Raw genomic sequence first — 23,635 nt, forward strand, 5'->3', positions numbered from 1 at the left:
TGAATATGCCACTCCTCCAAATTGAGGGCCAAAAGATCTATGTTACAGATAGTAGGTGTTTTTATCATCAGTGATACTTTGATTGTGTATTTTTTTCTAATGCTAATTATGGTGAGAAGGGAGGAAACAAAAGTAAGTTAGATTGCATCCGTATAGTACAGGCACCAAAGAAGGAGTATGTCTGAATAGTTTCTGACATTGTGTTTGACTCTTAAAGTCTTCATAGTGTAACATGTTATATAGAATTTGTTCTTCCAGTTATTTTATGTATTGTCCTCTCGGTTTACAGACTTAAATTAGTTGAGTATCATTCAGTGTGAAGAAAAAAAAGAGAAATAAATCCTCAAAGCATCCTTATCTGAAAGCAAAAGAAATGTTAATAAGTACAATAGCAAATTCCTCTTTAAAGAAGAGTTCAGTAGTGCCAGTGGCAAGTATTGTGTTGGTAATTTTAACAGACCTTGTAATGGAATTAGTAGGATTTGAACTACTAAAAAAGTTACAATCTAAACACTTGTTTGTAGTTAGCTAATGGTTATTTTTTATGTTAAAGCATACAGAAAAGTGTGCATTTACGTTTGTGTATATCCTAATGGAAAAGTAAAATGCGGTGAGAAATGGACAAGGCAACTTTTTCTGATTTTTTTTAACAAATTTATAGCAATTTCTGTCTCCATAATTTATATTTTGATATGTATACATCATACTTTCTGGATTTCTTTTTTTTTATTCTTTTCCTTATATTTCCCTACATTCCACCATCCTGGTCTCATTAAAATTGGAAATAATTTAATGTCTCTTACATTTTTATTTCTTACCAAACATTTAGTGAAGAAGCGTATTTTCTTTTATTATGTTAAAGGGTAAAACTAATTGTTGAACCAAATAATGAAAACAATAGATTTGGAACAGTTCTTCACTGGGGCACAAATAAATAATTTTTAAATGTTTGTATATGAATTTAAAGAAATTGTCCCCTAACTTAACAAATCCACTGGAATTAAATGGTTATTTTGGGAGTTTTGTTTTGTTTTTTGTTCTTTACCTACTGAATTAAGTAGCCTTAACCAGGGGATATGGCAAGAGAAATAAAAAATTATCTGTTATTTTCCCTTTTGGGGGCAGGAAGGTTGGGGAGATAACTCAAGGATAAAATGCTTTGGTCTTCTATCCCACATGTGTGCCAGAGGTCCACAGTAGTTATCGATCCTCTTGACAGTAAACCTCTCATCTATTACGGGAATTGAATTGAAAACAGCTCTAACACTATTGCTGAGGAATGTATATACGTTTCTTGTATTATGTATGTGAAGCTGTCATGGTCATTCAAAACAAGGTTAAGTCAACCCCACTCAACAGAAGCAGAAAAAATTCTGGCTACATGAGGCTTTTCAGACAATGAATTGTATAGTGTGAAATAAAATAGGAATAAAATCCTGACGGCCCTTATTCATTTTTAACTGGTACTAGATCTATATCACTTAAAGCTTCTGGGTTTGTTTACTTACTTGCAAAGCGAGGTTTACTGTATTGTCTGTTGAAACCTCTGTGTACTCTAAAATTCCATGATTCTGTGTTTCTATCTTGTGTGAGTCCTTTTTCGTTCAGAAAGGTGGAATATTGGAAGACTGGTTTGCAATAGCTTAGTGACTTACTGTCAGTAACTGGAGTCACACAAGCAACTGTTTCAATAGATACGGTTATTTGCCATTACAGTAGTAAGAATTTATTATCTTAACCCTTTATCATAAAATTTACAGCTTGAATACTATAAAGTATACTACATGTAAGGAGATTGATATAAAGAAACTGTTCCTGCATATCACTTATAGCAAAGATTTTGGGTTTATGAGGCCCTGGCTGTTTTCTGTGTAGCTGCTTTCATTCTTATGACTCTTTTTTGAAAGGTTTGCAGCTTTACCATATATGTTTAATATTTTGCAATAATTGGCCTTGTTCCTGAGCTGTTGGATTCGGGGCCGTAGCACTGTCTGAGAGGTTTACATTTCTCACAGTGAACCGGTCTCTTTTTCAGCTGCTTCCTGGCTTCTTTTTACTCAGGTTTCCACTGCTTTTTTTCTTTCTTTCTTTCTTTCTTTTTTTTTTTTTAACGCTGTATTAAAGTATTAATATTTGCTTATATTTTCCATTATAATGCCTTTTAATCATGCATCATACTCAGAAATAGGGATTTGAATTTAAATGACAACCTTGTCTTAATATAATTTACCTTTTAAAATTTTGTGAAAGCTATTGCTTTAATTTCTTTTAAAGCAGATTTGAATGGCAGTTTCAGTTTGGTTTATAGCTTTTCTTAAAAGTCTAATGTCTTAAGCATGCCAAACTCATTAGCAAAAGTCAAGTACATCTCTTTCTATATTGCTACATAACTTTTAAAGAATATTAGTGTGCATTAATGCATGCTATCTAATGGACCTACAACATCTAAAAGCATCTGAAACTACTTGGGCTCTGACTGGGGATATAATTCAATTTTTTTCCCCAAAGTGTGATATTATATGCATGTGGGAAGCAAAATGACTCTGTAAAATGAAATGTCATTTTAGTTTTGCAGCCAGTTGATAAATTCAGAGAGTATCAATGCATTATATCATTCGTGTTAGCTTTTCAAGTAACTCAGAACTATGTGGTTCCAGTTAAGCTTTGTTATCAGCAGACTATAGTAGGTTCCAGATGAACCACACATAGAAGGAACATTTTAGGATAAACAGTCTGTAACGTGTGGAGAATATTGGCAGCATTGCAGAACACAGATTTAAAGCTGAGTTGGTGTAAAGGGCGAACAAGGAAGAAATGGACACATTGAATAAGCACCTAAGGGATGATATTAACGGGGACTTAGCTCTATTAAATAGGGACTTCGGTATAAAGTTGGTTTCTTGGCTGGCATCTTTTGACTCAAGTGATAGGAATTTTGTAATGATGCTACTTTTGATGGCCCTGGTTATCGTTTTTTCGTTGGTTCTATGAGCTTTCCTGAGAATTGTGTGACCAGCACAGATTCAAACATTGTGTAATACCTACAAATCCACCTATTTCCCTTTTCCCTTCTCCATTAACCTGCTGCCACTGAAACCTGGAGCCAAAAGTATCTGGTAAGTACCCACAGATTTCCTTGAGCTGTACAGACTTTTCCATAGGGTCATCATTTAAATAGCCGTGAGTTCAAACCTCTACATGGCTGTTTTTATTAGATTTGTTTTTTGTGTGTTTGTGTTCATGATTATTTCAGGCACAGAAATAGTGGAGCAGATGGTGTTACAGGAGAAAGAATAGTGAAGGTGTGTTGGTCTGGTGCCTATGTCTTCTGAATTCACCTAAGAGGCTATCCTTAGTTGAACTTGCCTGCTCACTAAAAATGTGCTGCAGGTGTGTAAGATAGACCCAGATTACAAACTGGAGGTTTTGATGGTTTGGAAATAGTTCATATAAATTGTATTATAGATACCTAGATACAGATAAACTTAGAATTGGCAAAAATTGGTTATAAAAAAAAAAAACACCACCACCACAGATCTACCCTCATACTGCTTCTCCTGTACAAATTTTGTCTTGAAAAACTTAAATGAAACCACCTTAGATTTAGGGCTGTTCTGACAAAGCAGTTCTTCGGTTCTTTTTATTATCTTTCTCATTATATATAATTCGTATTACTAAGAATGCTTTCCTTTAACAAAAATGCTGTTCAGGTCACCTGCACAAAGTAAAACTAGCCTGTTAAAGCCTGTGCAATACTTTTCTGCTGAGCACTGTGTTTCCTTCTTGCTCTCTTCTCTGTTGAAGTGAAAGAGAGTTAAAAATAGAATATTCTTTGGAGCCCTCCAGGGAAGTGCCTAAGCCATCAATTTATATTGTCCTAGTTCTCTTTGCTTGCAGAATTGATTGTGCTCTCCTCTGAAAGTGCTAGAAGAAATGGGGTAATATTGCAGCAGTGCAGTCCTTTAACAAAGGAGAATGACAGTGTTAAATAACACCTATGTTGAGGTCTGGATATTTTTATTCTGTTGTTTGATATCACTTATATTGGCATTGCTTACTTTACAAAATACATGTTTTCCCACAATATTGACACAAATTTCTATGATGATATAGATCCTATTTTCCTCTGACTCCTAGGTTAAAACCTAGACAGATCACAGGAAGGATTTGTGTTGTTGTTGTTTTAATTTCTGATATACTGAAACACTTATTATTAAAGAAAGAATAATTTAGGTGTAGCCAAGTTGGTGATATGTGTTAGATTATTGGAAATACTCTTCTCTTAGAATTTTTTTTTCTTCTTCTCCCAAGTTTTTATTTACATTCCAGCTAGTTAACATAGAGTGCAATATTAGCTTCAGGAGTAGAATTTAGTAACTCTTATCAGTTACAACACCTGGCCCTCCCCACTACAAGTATCCTCCTTAATACCTGTCACCTATTTTTTTTTAAAGTTTATTTATCTAAGTCATCTCTATACCCAGCATGGGGCTGGATCTCACAACCCTGGGACCAAGAGTCACATGCTCTTCTGACTGAGCCAGCCAGGTGTCTCTACCCATCACCTATTTAACCCATCCCCTTGCCCACCTCCCCTCCAGCAACCTAATGGTACTTTTCATTCTCTAAGAATCTACTTCCTTTTCCCAGTCTTCAGCTTTCTCCCTCTCTTCTAGATCACTGTTTTTTTTTTTCCTCATACTTGTTGGTCTTCAAACTATACCTTCTAAACTATCAGAACTATCCTTTTAGACTGACTTTAGATAATGAACTTGGACCACAGTGCCACCTCTCTACTGAATACTACGCTGTAACAGTTGATGCTCTGCAGCCTGAGATTCCTTTGCTAAACACAGGTTCAGAGGAATTTGTGAGCAACTTGAATAGTTCTTTTAAATGTAAATTTTATTTACCAAGTGTGCATAAAGTGAGGCATACTTGTGATTATATTATGTTGCTAATAAATTAATGACTTTGTCTTGCATGGACAGTGGTAAGGTTCTTATCTTTGATTAGTAGAATGATGTGAATTTTTCTGTTTTTAGTGCTTTCTAACTGAATATTTCTAGTTTTCCCTGCAGTTATAATAACTTTAACCAACATAGTTCCCGTGGTCTTACATCACCCAAGCAAGTCAATTAATCTTTTTACCAGCTTTTTTTTTTTTTTTTAAGTAATCTCTACACCCAACATGGGGCTTGAACTCACGACCCCGAAATCAAAAGTCACACATTCTTCTGACTGTGCCAGCCAGACACCCCAGTCTTTTTGCAACTTTTAATATACTGCTCTTTAGAGAATATACTCTAAAATTATATACTTTTGGGGTGCCTGGGTGGCTCAGTCAGTTAAGCATCTGCCTTAGGCCCAGGTCATGATCCCAGGTTCCTGGGATCTAGCTCCATGGCCGGCTCCCTGCTTAGCAGGGAGCCCACTTCTCCCTCTGCCTGCCACTCCCCCAGCTTGTGTGCTCTCTCTCTCTGACAAATAAAGTCTTAAAAAAAAAAAAAATTATATACTTTTCAACTAGTTACTAGATTGTAGGTTTTTTATTTTCATTATTGAAATGAATGGTCAAACATCTCATTGTGATGCCTAAAAAAACGTTCAGGTACGTCTCCAAATTACCAGTAGAATTTCCCTGCTGGGGAGCTAGTCATACAGAGTATCAAATGTTAAATGATACCTTTTTTCAACCATGAGAGGCCTAGAAAGAGTCCTTAGGCCCTACCCAGTGTGGTTCATACCTGGTGAGTTTTCTTGCCTCAAATATAAACGTGAATGTAAAGCTACTCTGTATAAAAAAAGAATCATTGCTTCACAAGAACTTAAGGCTTAACCTGTGATACAGAACGTTGCCCTTTGTACACAGGCATCTGGGTTAAAGCTAGCTTTGCCCCACTAGGTAAAGTCTGATTTCTTAGCAAAACCAGTCAACTTTGCAGAGAAGAGAACCAGGTTATGAAAGTTCTGTTAAATCTTGTGTGGATTCATATGGGATATAGCAACAGAATATACATTTTGAGCAAAGTCAGCCTTTGAAACAAAATAACAAGGCTAAATGCCAAAAAGAAACATTGAAGATTGGCGTGAAAGTACACAGATCAAGGGACACGAACCAGAAACATGTCACTATTTGAGCCTCCTTTTCCTCTTCCCAACTGTTTCATATACATGTGAGATCTAATTATAATAAGGCAAGGAAGTGTAACCTTGAAATACAGAAGTCACAAACTGCGTGTCTTGAGAGTAATGGGCAAAACAACTAAAGGAGAGTACCTTCCAAGGGGAGGGCATTATGGGCTGATTGTTTAAACTCTTTGATATATAGTCTTTTTTTAGCTCCAAGTTTATCTAACTATCATCTGCACTAACTCTTCAACAGCTTTCACTCTGATTCCTATTTTGGATAATCACATTTATATATACAAATAATCTTAAACTCAAGTGAAAGAGGTTCCCTGGTTGATTGACTATTTGCAATATTTTTTTCCTATAATTATCTTGAGACTTAAGTATCTTAAACTACAGTAAAAGCCTTCATTAACCAAAATACCTAAAAAATGGAAGGAGACCAAGTGTATAGTGTTCCACTTATTTGAGCAGTATTACTCTAATACTCTTTCTACTTCAACATTTGTACCTAAGAAAAGTAAATTTTAGAATCAGACTACTATGTGCAAATCCCACTTTTAACACTTACCAGGAGGTAACCTTGGGCAAGGTGTCAACCTCTTTGTTTTGTTTCTTCATCTCACTTCATATATAAAGTGCTTAGAACAGTACCCAAAACCTAATAAATGTCATGTAAATGTTAGCTACTAATGTTACTTTGTGGTGCTATCAAAAAAAATGAACATTATGTAGTATTCTAAATGAAAAGGCATAGGAATTTTGGGCTAAATTTGTGTTTGGTCTGAATTCCAGAGTGGCGGGAGGAAACTGACATAGTTGGTTCTAAAATATTTAGTCCTTTTGTCTTGTTAGCTTCTTAACACATGCCTTTTCCTTAAAATACAGCAGAGTTCACATCAGATGACTTCTTTTCTCATCCTTGGATTGTTAACTTGAGGTCTAAATATGTTCTAAAAAATTTCCTTTTCCTTCTCATCTTTTTTTGTTTCTGTTTTTATTTAAATTCAATTAACATATAGTGTATTATTAATTTCAGAAGTAGAGTTAAATGGTTCATCAAGCTTATATAATACCCAGTGCTCATTCCATCCCCCAGTTACCTAGCCCCCTTACCCCCCTCCCCTCCAGCAACCCTCAATTTATTTCCTTTTTTTTTTTTTCTTAAAGATTTTATTTATTTATTTGACAGAGAGATACAGCAAGACAGGGAACACAGGCAGAGGGAATGGGAGAAGGAGAAGCAGTCTCCCCACTGAGCAGGGAGCTTGATGCGAGGCTCAGTCCCAGGACCCTAGGATCAGGACCTGAGCTGAATGCAGACGCTTAACAACCAAGCCATCCAGGCGCCCCTCAGTTTATTTCCTATGATTAAGAGTCTCTTATGGTTTGTCTTCCTTTCTGATTTTGTTTTATTTTTCCCTCCCTTCCCCCTATGATCTTCTGTTTTGTTTCTTAAATTCCACATGTGAATGAGATCATATGATAGTTGTCTTTCTCTGATTGACTTCCCATCATTTTTATAAATTTCTGTTAATCTTATCCATAGCTATGGAAACATTGCATGGAAAAGGTTTTAAAACAGTATGTATGCCATTTCTATAAATAATGTAAGTGGATATTTATATCTGCATGGAAATAAGGCTCACTATATATACATGTAAATGGTGATTATCTGTGAGTAATTGTCTTATAAAAATGGTTTTTTCCATAGTAGCTTTTTCCTTTTTCATATTTTCCAAATGTTCTACTGTGAAAACCTATAGTATAACCAAATAAGGCTTTTTTAAGAGATGTTTTAAATGTCCAGACTTATTCAGAAATATTGAAATAAAACCTTTTTGTTTCAAGCTTTATATATTATATGTGAACCAGAACAGTTTTGTGTTATTCCTTATCAAGTAAACAGTTTGGGGTTAATGACATGAAATCTGCATTTCAGCTGCAGTGCAGTTTCTAAAGAGAGGACTTATGAGTGACCCAAAATTCATGAATTCACTGAGGTGATTTGTAATCATGCAGTCAAGTTTCATTTTAGTGAAATGGCAATTAAATGTGTTAAACCTTATTTTAAACGTTACCTTAAAACTTAAGTTCAGCTTTTGCTTACAGAGCCATTTGCTAAACATGGAGAATGAAAAACACCATTCTCAGTCTGTCTGTCAGCATGCATAGTAAGCTTCTGGTTTCATGTAGAAGCATATATTATTTTGATTCTATTCTGCTACGAATATGTTTTTCTCTTATCTATTCAGTGAGTGTAAATATTGAGTGTGCACTTACTGGCTTAGCTCTGCAAGAGCTGATATGGGTTTCTTTGTTTTTAGTAGGCGTGGGGAAGGGAGATGTTAAAGTTTCTAACTTACTCTTAAAAAGCCCACCATTTCATTTTTTGTTTATTAAGGCATACACCATGAGAAAACAATTAAAGAGATAAATTTTATGTAATTAACATACAGTGTCATTGATTTCATGCGTGCAATATAATAATTCAACAGTTCTGTACATTACTCAGTGTTCATCAAGATACCTGTACTCCTGATCCCCTTCACCTATTTCACCCATCCTGCCAACCACCTCCCCTCTCATAACCACTTGTTTATTCCCTTTATTTAAGAGTCTGGTTTTTTGTTTTGATCTTTCTTTCAGTTCGTTCCTTTGTTTTGTTTTCCAGATTCCACATATGAGTGAAATTGTATGATACCCATCTTTTTCTCACTGACGTATTTCACTTAACATTGTACTCTCTGGGTGTACCCGTGTTGTAGCAAATAGCGGATTTCATTTTTTTTTATGGCTGAGTAATAGTCCATGGTGTACATATTTCATACCACATCTTCTTTATCTACTCATCTATCAATGGACACTTGGGTTACCTTCTTATCTGGGCTATTGTGAGCAATGCTGCAGTAAACATAGGGGTGCATATGTCTTTTTGAATTACTGTTTTCATTTTCTTTGGGTAAATACCCAGTAGTGGAATTACTGGATCATATGGTAATTTTATTTTTAATTTTTTGAAGAGTCTCCATATTATTTTCCACAATGGCTGCACCAGTTAACATTCCTCCCAACAGTGCACAAAGGTTCCTTTTTCTCTACATTCTCTCCAACTCTTATTTCCTGTGTTTTTGATTTTAGCCATTCTGACAAGTGTAAGGTGATGTCTCAGTGTTGTTTTGATTTGCATTTCCCTGATGATGAGTGATGTTGAGCATCTTTTCATGTGTCTGTTGGCCTGGATGTCTTCTTTGGAGAAATGCCTGTCATGTCCTCTGCCATTTTTTAATTGGATTTTTTTAGGGTTTTGTTGTTAACTTGTAGAAGTTCTTTATATATTTTAGGTATTAATCCCTTACCAGGTAGATCATTTGCAAATATCTTTTCTCGTTCAGTAGGTTACTTTTTTGTTTTGTTGATGGTTTCTTTTGCTGTGCAGAAGCTTTTTAGTTTGGTATAGTCCCAATCATTTAATTTTGCTGTTTCTCTTGCCCAGGGAGACCTATCTAGAGAAATGTTTCTAAGGCCAATGTCAAAGAAGAAATTACTGCCTGTGGGGCGCCTGGCTGGCTTAGTCAGTAGAGCATGTGACTTTTGATCTCAAGGTCATGAATTTGGGCCTCACGTTGGCTGTAGAAATTAGTTTTTAAAAATGAGTTAAGTAATCTCTTTAAAAAAAGAAAAAAAATTACTGCATTTTTTTCTACGATTTTTATGGTTTCAGGTCTCACACTTATAACTCTAATTCATTTTAAGCTTATTTGTATTTGGTATAAGAAAATGGTCCTGTTTCATTCTTTTGCATGTAGTTGTCCAGTTTTCCCAGGATCATTTGTTGAAGAGACTTTTTCCCATTGTATGTTCTTGACTCCTTTGTCATACATAAATTGAGCATGTAAGTATAATATATTTCTGGGCTTTCTATTTTTTTTTTTAAGATTTTATTTATTTATTTGACAGACAGAGATCACAAGTAGGCAGAGAGGCAGGCCGAGAGAGAGAGAGAGAGAGAGAGGAGGAAGCAGGCTCCCTGCTGAGCAGAGAGCCCGATGCGGGGCTCGATCCCAGGACCCTGGGATCATGACCTGAGCCGAAAGCAGAGGCTTTAACCCACTGAGCCACCCAGGTTCCCTGGGCTTTCTATTTTGTTTCTGTCTGTGTGCCAGTACCATACTATTTTGATTACTAGAGCTTTGTACTATAGTTTGAAATCTAGGAATGTGATACCTCCAGCTTTGTTCTTTTTCAAGATTGTTTTGGCTATTCAGGGTCTTCTCTGGTTATATACAGATTTTCAGATTATTTATTCTAGTTTTGTAAAAAATGTTTTTGGTATCTTGATGAGGACTGCATTAAGTATATAGGTTGTTTTAGGTAGTATGGACATTTTAACAGTATTAATTCTTCTAATCCATGAGCATGGAATATCTTTCCATTTGTTTGTGTCATCTTTGATTTCTTTAACAATGTTTGATAGTTTCAAAGTATAAGTCTTTGACCTTCTCAATTAAGTTTATTTACTCTTCTTAATGCAAATATAAGTGAGATTGTTTTCTTAATTTCTCTTTCTGCTACTTCATTATTAGTGTATAGTAATGCAATAGATTTCTGTAAGTTACTTTTATATCCTGTGTCCTTACTAAGCTCATTTATCAGTTCTAGTAGTTTTTTGGTGGGATTTTCAGGGTATTCTATGTATAATATTATGTCATCTCCAAGAGTGAAAATTTTACTTCATCCTTTCCAATTTGGGTACCTTTTATTTCTTGTCTGACTGCTGGGGCTAGAGCTTCCATTACTTTGTTGATTAAGAGTAGTGGGAGTGAACATCCTTGTCTTGTTCCTGATCTTAGAGGAAAAGCTCCATTTTTCACCACTGAATATGTGAGATGTTAGCTGTGGGGTTTTCGTATGTGGGCTTTATTATGTATGTATGTTCCCTCTAAACCTACTTTGTTGAGAGTTTTTATCATGAATGGAAGTTGTCCTTTATCAAATGCTTTTCCTGCATCTACTGAGATGAATAATGTGGTTTTATCCTTTCTCTATTATTTTTTTTAAGATTTTATTTATTTATTTGACAGAGATCACAAGTAGGCAAAGAGAGAGAGAGGAGGAAGCAGGCTCCCCATTGAGCAGAGAGCCCGATGCGGGCCTCAATCCCAGGACCCTGGGATCATGACCTGAGCCAAAGGCAGAGGCTTTAACCCACTGAGCTACCCAGGCGCCCCATCCTTTCTCTTAATACGATGTGTCACATTGATCCATTCACAAATATTGAACCATCCTTGCATCCCTGTAGTAAATTCCACTCTACACTGGTGAATGATTTTTTTTTTTTTAATGTATTGTTGGATTTGGTTTGCTAATATTTTGTTGAAATTTTTACATCTGTGTTCATCAGAGATACTGGCCAGTATTTTTCTTTTTTTTTTTTGTATCTAGTTTTTGTATCAGAGTAGTTCTGGCCTCATACAATGAACTTAGTAACTTTCCTTCATCTTCTTTTTTTTTAGAGTAATTTTTGGAGTAATTTGAGAAGAACAGGTATTAATTTTTCTTTAAATGTTTGGTAGACGGCACCCAGGTGGCTCAGTGGATTAAGCTTCTGCCTTCAGCTCAGGTCATGATGCCAGAGTTCTGGAATTGAGTCCTGCGTCAGGCTCCCTGCCCAGCAGGGGGTCTTCTCCCTTTACACCTACCCGCTGCTTGTGATCCCTCTCTCTCACACCCCTTTTTTTTCCTCTTTCTCTCTCAAATAAATAAAATCTTTTAAAATAAATAAATAAATAATAAATGTTTGATAGAATTCCCCTGTGAAGCCATCTGGTCCTGGAGTTCTGTTTTGGGGGAGTTTTTTGATTACTGATTCAATTTCATTGCTAGTAATTGAGAAGTTCAAATTTTGTTTCTTCCTAATTTCATTTTAGAAGATTATGTGTTTCTAGGAATGTATCCATTCTTTCCAGACTGTGTAATTTGTGGCATATAATTTTTTATAATATTCTTTTATAATCCTGTGTATTTCTGTAGCTGTCAGTTATTTTTCCTCCTTCATTTCTGATTTTATTTAAGTCCTTTCTCTCTCTCTCTGTCTCTCTCGTTCTTTATGAATCTGGGTATCTGTTCAGAGAATCAGCTCCTGGTTTCACTGATCTGTTCTGTTGTGTTTTTAGTTTCTATTTCATTTCTATTCAACTCTAATAATCTCTAATCCTTATTATTTCCTTCCTTCTGCTGGCTTTGGGCTGTGTTTATTCTTCTTTTCCTAGCTCATTTAGGTCTAAGATTAGGTTTTTTATTTGAAATTTTTCTTGCCTCTTGAACTAGGCTTGTATCACCATAAACTTCCCTGTTAGACCAGTTTTTGCTGCATCCCAAAGATTTTGGACCATTGTGTTTTCATTTTCATTTGTCTCTAGGTATTTTTTGATTCCCTCTTTGATTTCTTGGTTGAGCCATCTGTTGTGTTTTGTTTTGTTTTGTTTTGTTTAAAGATTTTATTTATTTTGGGGCGCCTGGGTGGCTCAGCGGGTTAAAGCCTCTGCCTTCAGCTCGGGTCATGATCTCAGGGTCCTGGGATAGAGCCCTGCATCGGGCTCTCTGCTCAGCAGGGGGCCTGCTTCCTCCTCTCTCTCTCTCTCTCTCTCTCTCTGCTTACTTGTGACCTCTGTCAAATAAATAAATAAATAAATCTTTAAAAAAAAAAAAAAGATTTTATTTATTTTTTCAACAGAGAGAGATCACAAGTAGTCAGAGAGGCAGACAGAGAGAGAGAGAGGAGGAAGCAGGCTCCCCGCCAAGGAGAGAGCCCGATGCAAGGCTTGATCCCAGGACTTTGGGATCATGACCTGAGCCGAAGGCAGAGGCTTTAACCTCTGAGCCACCCAGGGGCCCCGAGCCATCTGTTGTTTAATAGGATGTTATTTAGCCTCCATGTATTCATGTTCTTTTTAGACTTTTTCTTGTAATTGATTTCTAGTTTCATACCATTGTAGTCAGAAAAGATGCATGATGTGTTTTCTGTTTTTTTCAATTTACCAAAACTTGTTTTGTGGCATAACAAAGTGATCTGTCCTGGAGACTGTTTCATATGCACTTCGATGTATGTTACACTGTTTTTTGAAAAAATGTTCTGAATATATCTGATAGGTCCAACTGATCCAATGTGTCATTCAGAGCCACTGCTTCCTTGTTTTCTGTCTGATCTATCCATTGATGTAAATGGAGTGTTATAGTCCCCTACTATTATTGTATTACTGTCAGTTTCTTCTTTGATGTCTCTTAATAGTTATTTTATATACGTAGATATTCCCATGTTGGGTGCATTATATTTACAATTGTTATATCCTCTTGTTGGATTGTTCCCTTTATCATGATGTAGTATACTTCTTTGTCTCATGTTACAGTCTTTGTTTTAAAGACTATTTTGTCCTATGTAAGTATTGCTACCCCAGCTTTTTTTTTTTCACTTCATTTGCATGGTAACTGTTTTTGTAACCCTTAACTTTCAGTCTGCATGATTGTTTAGATCTGAAGTCTCTTGTAGACATCATACACATGGGTCTTGCTTTTTTTTTTTTTTTTAAGATTTTATTTACTCGTTTGTCAGAGAGTGCAAGCAGGGAGCGCCACAGGTCAAGGGAGAAGTGGGCTCCCTGCTGAGCAAGGAGCCCAGTGCAGGACTTGGTGCCAGGATATTGGGATCATGACCTGAATCGAGGCAGATGCTTAACCAGATCAGCCACCCAGGCATCCCAGAGTCTTGCTTTTTTTTTTTTTAAGATTTTTCTTTATTTATTCAACAGACAGAGATCACAATTAGTCAGAGAGAGGGGGGAAGCAGGCTTCCCTCTATGCAGAAAGCCCAATGTGGGGCTTGATCCCAGGACCCTGAGATCATGACCTGAGCCGAAGGTGGAAGCTTAACCCACTGAGCCACCCAGGCGCCCCAAGAGTCTTGCTTTTTTATCCACTCATTCACCCTATGTCCATTGATTGGTACATTTAGTCTATTTACATTCAAAGTAGTTATTGATGGGTATATACTTCCAGTTATTTTGTTACTTGTTTTATGGTTGTTTTTATAGTTCTTCTCTTTTCCTTTCTTCTTTTGCTCTCTTCCCTTGTGGTTTGCTGGCTTTCTTCAGTTAAATGCTTAGATTCCTTTCCCTTTATTTTGTTTATCTATTGCAGGTTTTTGATTTGTGGTTACCATTAGGTTCATATTTACATCATATGCATGTAGCAGTCTGTATCACATTGATGTCAATTTAACTTTGAACCCGTTGTAAGAGAACCAATTTATAATCCCCCTCCCACCTACATTCTATGTATATGATGTCATATTTTACATCCTTTTATTTTGTGGATCCCTTGAATGCTTTTTATAGATATAATTTAATGTATTGTTTTTGCACTTTAACCTCTGTAATGGTTTTATAAGTGATTAATCTACCACTTTTATTGTGTTTGTATTTACTTATGAAATTTTATTCTTTCATAATGTTGTTACTACTGATTATGGCTTTCTTTCCACTCAAAGAATCCCCTTTAACTTCTCTTGTAAATCTGGTTTAATGGTGATGAATTCCTTTAACTTTTATTTGCCTGGAAAACTCTCTCTCTTTTTATTCTGAGTGATAATCTTGCCTAGGCAAAATGTTCTTATTGGTGGTTTTTTTCCTTTCAGTACTTTGATGTGGATCATGTCACTCTGGCTTGCAAAGTTTCTGCTGAAAAATCAGCTTATTGGTCTTCTGGGATTTCCCTCCTAAGTAACTATTTTCTTTTCTGTTGCTGCTTTTAAAATTCTCTCATTATCACTGCTTTTAATTACTAAGTATCTTGGTGTGAACCTCCTTGGGTTGATATTGTTGGGGGCCCTCTGTGCCTTCTGGATTTAAATATATGTTTCTTGCCTCAGAGTTGGGGAGTTTTCAGCTGTTATTTCTTCAAATAAATTTTCTGCCTCCTTTTGTCTCTCATTTCTTTCTGGGATCCAAAAATGCAAATATTATTACACTTGATGATGTTGCTGAGCTCCCTTAACCTATTCTCATTTTTTATTGTTATTTTTTCTTTTTTATTTTCATTACCCTGCCTTCTAGATTAATGATCTGTTTTTCTGCATCCTCTAATCTGTTGATTCCTTCTAGTATATTTTTCATTTCAGTTACTGAATTCTTCATCTCTGACCCGGTTTGTTTGTTTGTTTTTTTAATGTTCTCTTTGTTGAAGTTCTCATTGAGTTTGTCCTTTTTTTTCTCCAAGTCCAGTTAGTATCTTTGTATTATTACAAAGTACATTACTTTGAATTCTTTATCCAGGAATGTTGCTGATCTCAGTTTCATTTATCTCTTTTTTTTGCGATTTTGTCCTGTTCTTTAATTTGGGACATATTTTATTCTCCTCATTTTGTATAACTCTGTGTTTGTTTCTATGTATTAGGAAGTGAGTTATGTCTACTGATCTTGAAAGTAGTAGCCTTATGAAGAAGGGCAGTGCCCTGTAGCACAGTGTCTCCTGTTGACCTGAACCAGGTTCTTCAGGGTGTCTCCTCCATGGGTTGCATGTTCTCTGCTGTTGTATCTGAGCCACATTTATCTTCAGTTCTCTTAGCTGCAATGGCCCACCTTGCATGCTGTGGGCAGGATTTAGTCCCTGTGCTATTTAGGGCCAAGATTAGGCCCACTGTGGGCTTGTAGTTGGGCATTCTCACCAATCATACCAGATGCCTGCTCTCATCCAGTTCACTGTGGCTACAATAGCACCGACCTGCAGGGTCCCCTGAGAGGCTTTTGTAGGTTGGTGGGGCCAGCAGTCAGACAGATCCCAGCTCCCAATTTGTCTGGCATGGCTGCAGTGATCCCAAACTGCAGGGTTCTCTTCTTGTGCTGCCACTGAGAGTTTTTTGTTGGTGCGTGTGACTGGCAGATCAGATGTCTGCCCCCAGTCCATCTGCTGGGGCTGCAGTGGAGCTAGTTTGTGTGGTTATCTTCCCCTCTCCCCAAGGCAGGAGTCACTTTGGAGTGCCTCCCATCCCTGTCCGGCTGCTTGGAGGGTATAATGCAGCAAAAATCACTTAGGAGGGTTACCTACAGCTTTTAAAACATCTGGAAATAAGGAAATGAACAAAATTATGTGAAGATTAATATGAGGAAATATATTAGGAAATATATTTTCTTTTAAAGTGTTTTACATTCTTGTTTTTAATAGCTCCACTATTGTTTTAGGAATATGCTACCAGTGTATTTATGCTACTTTTGAATGAAGAACTAATATTTAGTCATTGTTCTATTTTCCAAGTCTTTCATATCTAGAACTTTGTGTTCTCACAACTCTTTTACTCTTCCCCACAGGTATTATTCATTTTATACTTTCTTTCTATCATTTTTTTTGAAGTCCAGGCTCAAATGTCTACCTCTGTCAGGGTTAATTTCTCCCTCCTGTTTTCCTAAGTCCTATTTATACTGCTGTTCTAATATGGTGTCAGGGCTAAGCATACCTAATTCAAAGATAGGAACCTTACTTATCTTTATATCACCCGCCAGTCACATCCTGGGTTCACAACATACTACCATCTGTTACAAATGATGAGGTGCTAGAGTCAGATGCTTTAGATTTCATGTTATGTTGTCATGTTTTGAAAATGCGCATGATGTTTGTGTGGAGATAATACGGTGACATGGATATTGATTGGGATTTGGTTGCATTTAGGGAATCTAAAATACCATTGAAAACTTATTGGTGCAAATTCCATAATGTAGTATCCTGTGACATGGAATCTATAACTATTTTTTTTCTTTTAAAGATTTTATTTATTTTATTTGACAGGCAGATTACAAGTAGGCAGAGAGGCAGGCAGAGAGAGAGAGGAGGAAGCAGGTTCCTTACTGAGCAGAGAGCCTGATGTGGGGCTCGATCCCAGTACCCTGGGATCATGACCTGAGCCGAAGGCAGAGGCTTTAACCCACTGAGCCACCCAGGCGCCCTGGAATCTATAACTATTTATTGAAAGTTTTCTCTGTCAAACTTTTTTTCATAAGAGAGAATTTTTAAGAAAAATTCTCCAAGGCTCCAATGTGAATTTCCAAAAATTAGTAAATTTAAGTAAAGGAGATCAGAGCCACATTTGCCCATGCATTGACTTTTTTTTTTTTTTTCAAAGTTATATTGCAAGGTAAGCTATGACTTTAAAAGTACTTTGAATAAACTACAAAAGTAGTATGAGAAATAGTTGAAGTTCCTTGGGGGGATGTGACTGTATAAGTCAAGGTATTTTAAGTCAGGTTATGTTACAGTGAATTCTGCCAGGTTTCTACATTTTTCTTTTCAATTGTAGTGAACTATATTCTCACAAGACCATTGTAATTTACTTTTCCAATCTATAAAGAGCTGAGCCCAAATTCTGATGCTGCACTTTATGCTTCTCTATGTGTATGTTCTGAGGTAGTATTTCCAACACAAGAAAAGGTTGTATCTTCACATCCCATTTCCATTCCTGCTCTTTATGTTCCTCAGAGTGGAAATGTGTCAGTGTGTGTTTTCATGGTGTTTGGAATTTAGAGCATGAATTTGAAGTACATGTGATTTGATAAACTGAAAAGAGGGCTGACTGTTAATTGTTAAGACTAAAGGGCAAGAAATGAGCTTCCCGTGGTCCTTTGTCTGCCTACAAGTTTAAGTGTTATTGAGAATTCATTCACAGAAAAGTTGAAGAAATAGCATATTATCAATCACTTCATTACTGACTAGGATTAGAATATAAATTTTTTGTACTAAGTTCAATTTGTTATTTGTAACATGGCCATAATGCACTACTGCCATAGAGAAAGCATAATTTTACAAAACCCTTCACTGTTAAATAATCACTATAACTGGATTTTTATTTTGTTGGTGTTAATATGTTCTTTAGTTAACAAATATGCTTTGTATTTCTATCTTTAGAGAAGGTTGATCCTAAACTTTATTAAATTATTTAGTCATTGAGCAGAATCATTGAGACTTCAAGGCAGCTACAGTGATGCTATTGTCTAAAGTCAAATACCTGAGATGCGATCTTTGCCATTTCTGTTGCTTTGGGGATTAATAAACATAGAAATGAACAGATATTTATAAGATAGTGAGATATATTTATGGTATTACCAGAGAAATCATTTAACTGACATTTAGTTGTGAAAGTTTGCATAGACAATACTATAGTTTTGTACATCTTTTTGGAAACCTTTTAAAATACCCTGAAGCTGAATGGTTAGTTATTTTTATCTGGTTTCTTTTAAGAAAGAAGAAAATGATTTCTGATAATGTCTAGTAATTTATATAAGTTTTGAGATAATTGGTTTACCTAAAAGGAATCCTCTTGGGGTCAAGAAATAAAATACAATTCCTCTTTTCTTTCTTTTTTTTAAATACAATTCTTAATTCACTACTCAAAGCTTATCATTGTGGGTTTTTATTTAAATAAATAATTGCTTTTTATTTAAAAAAATAAATTTAAACTCTCAATTTACTACTTAAGTAACTCTTAAGTAGTAAATACTTAAGTATTAAATTACTACCAGTGCCTTCAGTTTAGAGAAGAGTTTCCCTTAGGTGTCTGATTTGTGACTTCAGTCAAATTACTTAATCTCTTTAATGATCTGTTTCTCTGCCAAGTGACCTTAGTAATATAACAAGGAAATAATCTAAAAATTTGCTAAATGACTCCATTTTCCTTGTGCTCTTGACACATTCCTAATACAAGGATTCCTATTTTAGTGTGACAACCATTCTATAAAAGTGGTTCTCCTCTTTCCTGCTTTTGGTATTCAGAAGGGCCAGCTTCCTGGGCATGCACCCTCTGATGTAACACAGGGCCCTGTGTTTGGTTTAATGTTCTGCTCTTACCAACTCAAAATTCCCAGTAATTTTTAACAAGCAGCCCTGCATTTTCCTCTTGCCTAGGTACTAGAAATTATGTAGCCAGTACTGGTCCTCAGAAACTAATTGTTGTAATAGACTATAATATACACTGAAAAGTAATTGTCTGTAAACCAAGTCTGTGACCATATAAATTTCCTCAACTATAAAGGAAATCTTTGTACACAAATTTTATTTGAATGTATTTTAAGTGGGGAAGAATATAGCTGGGATTTACCTATACAGTAAACCCTTTAAAAGTTAGCTCTCATGATAGAGGATTTTTAAGATTTGCTATTTTAACAGAATTTTGTCATTTCAAAACACAAAAGTATTTGCTTAAAACACAAAAATATTCTATTAGATAAGAAATAAATGAATAAATTCAAAGCAGGGCTTAACTCATTGTGCCATTACAGGTTATCAAGTTATACCCAACCACCAGCAAAACTACCAAGGACTAGTTGGAGTTCAGCAACCCCAGAGTCAGAGCCTAGTTGGTGGCCAGCCCAACAGCATTGGAAATCAGATCCAAGGAGTAGTCATCCCATATCCTTCAGTGCCATCATACCAGGTATGTTGTCACTATTGCCATTTTTAGGTGGAGGAGATTTTGAATAAACAAAATGTATAGCCACAGTTCATCTCCTCTCTTTTGTTAATATAGAGAAAATGCTTTTGTGATACATAACTTTATGGTCTCAAGAGTTTTATTAGTATGGCAGCTTTGTTTTATCCTCATGTACTGCTTTATTCATTCACTTCTGTAATTTTTATAAAAAATTATATGTGAACTACAATATTAACCACATTGGTAGTAGCAAGTAAATTTTATTTGGCATTGTCTGTGTTTCCAATGATATAAATGTATAATAAGAAAGTATCTTATTCTATTCTTCAGCTTCTTATAAAGTCTCTTTTGAGGAAAGAGTGGAATGAGAGGGAAAATAATGGTAGAGATAGGTATCTAAAAGAGTGAGGTAAAAAAAAAAAAAGTGAGGTAGAGTACAAACTATAAATCAGTGTTTATAGCATAGAGAAGAATGTTGTTTTCCATGCTGGAACTGATCTTTTTCCTCACCTCAGTCCCAAAAAAGAATGGCATATCATGTATTAAAAATGTTGTGGATTTTAATTTATAGTTCTAAAGTGGAAATATCTATTGTTCCATGAATAAGTGAAATATATCAAGTATAATATGGCATATTTTCAGAAATTTGTTTTATTCTTCCTTCATCTTTCTGGAATTACTTGCAAATGAGTTTGTTTTATTAGCCTCATGGTTTTCTGTAGCTGAACCTGATGTTAAGAAATCAGAGACCGTTTTCATTCGTCTCAACAAGGTAAAGACAGTCTAGTTAGGAAGATAAATGTACATGTAAACAAGTTGATGATAGTGCATGGACCCATAACTAAAGGGATTATGAAGTAGAGCCATGAATAGATTAGGAACTTAAATGTAGAAGTTCTCTAGAAAAATAAAAACCTTTAACTATCTCTTAAAAGAAAATTATGGGCATAAATTGGTTAAGAAGAAATCCTGGGGATGGAAAGGGATATGAGTAAAGATGCTAGCATATTTCATGTAATTCCAGAAATTTTAAATTGGAATTAAATGTAAACTATGGTACTGTCAGGGACTAGTGAGCTCTAAGCGTAAGTCTAGTAAAAAAAAAAAATATATATATATATATATATATATAAATATAGATATATATATATATATATGATAGTTTGTCTAGTTTTCTAGCTTCTTACTAATAGAAAGCAACTAAGGAAAAAAGAAAAGATGAATCATAAAACCAGATTTTGCATCTTTGTTTTCTCTCCCATCTCCATGCTTCCTTATCCTCTGTGCTTGAGCCCCCAGGCACATGAGACTGCCCATTCCCTTCTTCTCCACAGCTAGACATTAGAGAGGATCAATACCAGGCCAGGAAATCTCTCCTGTCAAGGACCTTGGTTGTGCTACCTAACCCAGTACACTGAGCACCTGTTAGATGTCCAGGTACTATGAAACTAAGATCTGCCCTTTACCTCTAGGGACTCACAGTCTAGTGCAAGTAATACAATTTTTAAATAAATTACAGACTTGTTAAGGTAGGGTTTTTTTGTTGTTTTTTTTTTTAAGCTAGATACTGGAAATGTATCAGAACTAGGACAATAATTACAATTTCTATAGTGTACTTTTTTTATAAGTTATAAATCATTTCTCAAAGTATTTTATATAATCGTCATACTGGGTAAAAGACTAGAGAAGGGTGGCCCTGTATAGCATTTAGAGCCTGCTTTATAATTCCTGCTACCTCTGGTAGAGAGGCTGAGTGAGGGATAAATTGCTGTCTAAAAACTAAGTCAGAAAAATCATCTGCCCTCAGTAAAATGTATTTGGTGGCCAAATGTCTCACACACTGTTCCCTCTCTTTTAGTTTTTCTTTACCACTAGTTACAGATTTGTTCTATAGCTTAATCTCTAGATTGAACTGTGTCATTGTCCCTGGATCTGCATTGAGTATATATTAACTTAGATACAATCAGAAATGATAATCTTAGAATGTTACACTCCCACAGTAGGCACAAAAGACTGATATATATTATGTTATGCAGAGTTGGATACATCAAATGAATAACTTCCTCTTTGCAATAACTGAGCCAAATTAAAAGTAATTAAGGGATTACTTTATGTTTTGAAAAGACTAGTTTGCATTTCAGAAACAAGACTTATTAGAAGTTAATCACCTTCTAAATCATGGAAGCCAGGTATAGAGAATAATGAAATGGTTAAAGAGCTGAAGCTCTGGAGCCAGAGGGTATAGTTTCAAATCTTAACTTCCCTGCTTACTAGCTATACAACCTTGGACAAGTTACTTAACCTCAATTTTCCCCATCTATAAAATAGGGATGATAAAGTACCTTCTTATGGTTATTAGGAATACTTAATATTATAACATGCATAAAGTTATTAGAACAGAATCTGATGCATGGTGATAAATAAATACTTAGTAATGTTAATTTGCATTATCATCAGTACCATCTGTTATTGCTACTACAATTGCTAACATCATCATCATCATAACCATCAGAAGCTTTTGTATTGGCCTTACTTACCAAAATCAGTATAATCCACCTGTAATGTTGTGGCACATTTATAAATTAAGAGCCCATTACAACAGAAAAAACAACAACAGAAGAGTCCATTGTGTCTGTGGTTTCTATTTTAGAAACCAGAGACCTGAAAAATCCATTCTGTTCATGTGAGTTCTATGTAGATAATATAGAAAACAGAACTGAAAGACCTGCTGTTCACCAGATGTCTACTCTGCAAGATCTTGCAAGTGGAGATAATGCCTCCCATGAGATGGGCATAGCATCTCATTTTTTCACATAAGGAGCTGTTGGACCTCAAAATAGTTAAGTCATTTGCCTAACGTTTCATAGATAGCTAAAGGATAAAGCCAATAACACATCTAGATATCTTAAGCCCCAAAACTCACAGTCTTTCTGATTCAGTGTATCTCACTGCTGCCCTGAGTTTTATTTAGCTCTGTCTGAGATGTACTGTATTATCTACTCTTCCACGTCAAATGATCATGCTTATTTGGAAACCATTTCTTTTTTAAAACAACTTTTACTTAAAGATGTAAGTCACATTTTATTTTTATAATCTAATGCATCTCGCCTACTGTTCAGTTGCTAAATGCTAGCCAAAAGCTAAAGCTGGCTGAATAGAACAGAAATAAAGTGGTGGTACTGTGGCTAACTTATCATGACTATTGGCACTTTAGCTTATTTCTAAATGTTGATACTGGAAAAGCTTATGGAGGCAAGAGACATTATCATTTGCAAGGTTTTGAAGAACCTTTTTCCCTTTCAATTGTCTTTCAAATTTTAGGTTTCACTGCCTCAAAGTTCTCAAGGAATTGCCCATCAGACTTATCAACAGCCTGTTATGTTCCCTAATCAGTCTAATCAAGGATCTATGCCCACAACAGGAATGCCAGTTTACTATAGTGTCATTCCACCTGGCCATCAAAATAATTTAAGGTGAGTACAACTAAGAAACCTAATCCTATAGCTGCTAATTGTTTATCAGGATTATGATCTGTTACTAATTTTAAAATTGACTAAGGAGCATGACCTGAAATCATTATTTAGTATAATATAGAATTGAGAAAGTGGGATACAGTGTCCTTTTCTCATAGTTTTTCTAACAAAATCAAGATAAGCCAGACATTTCATATGTAACCTAAAGGAGGGTCACATCTTCTCTTAGGTGCCTACAAGTAGGCCATTCTTCTTTTAGCCAGATGGAATAGTAGTTGGCCATAGACCCTGGAGTTGGAGCATTTACTATTTAAGACTTTTGTAGGAGTTGGGGAAGAATGTACTTCTTGTATATAACCTCAGCAACAGAATTTCTTCCTGAAAATTTTCAGGCTCTAGAGAGCTCATTTTACATCATTAAGAGGAAGGTGGGGTGGGGGGCGGCATTTAGGAAAAGCAAAGGTAGTAGTAGCTCTATATAAAAGCAAGTCATGAAGCTACTACTTTAGCTACTTCAAATTGGAGGAGCAGAAGCTCTTCTGATAAGCTGAATGTGATA

General features: G+C 35.6%; 1 protein-coding gene across 2 annotated transcripts in view; it reads left to right on the forward strand.

The window, feature by feature from the left end:
- Positions 1-23,635, forward strand: part of R3HDM1 (R3H domain containing 1) — a gene marked incomplete at its 5' end in the record, with an annotated part of 131,595 nt that overhangs the window by 60,318 nt on the left and 47,642 nt on the right. For both annotated transcript variants that reach the window (XM_080799233.1, XM_080799234.1), the window contains 2 exons: positions 19,452-19,606; positions 22,925-23,076. In XM_080799233.1, coding sequence (XP_080655359.1) covers positions 19,452-19,606; positions 22,925-23,076 — 307 coding nt within the window. The remainder of the gene's footprint in view (positions 1-19,451; positions 19,607-22,924; positions 23,077-23,635) is intronic.

The sequence above is a fragment of the Martes martes genome (genome assembly GCF_963455335.1).
Source record: "Martes martes genome assembly, chromosome: 3".
Lineage (NCBI taxonomy): Eukaryota > Metazoa > Chordata > Mammalia > Carnivora > Mustelidae > Martes > Martes martes.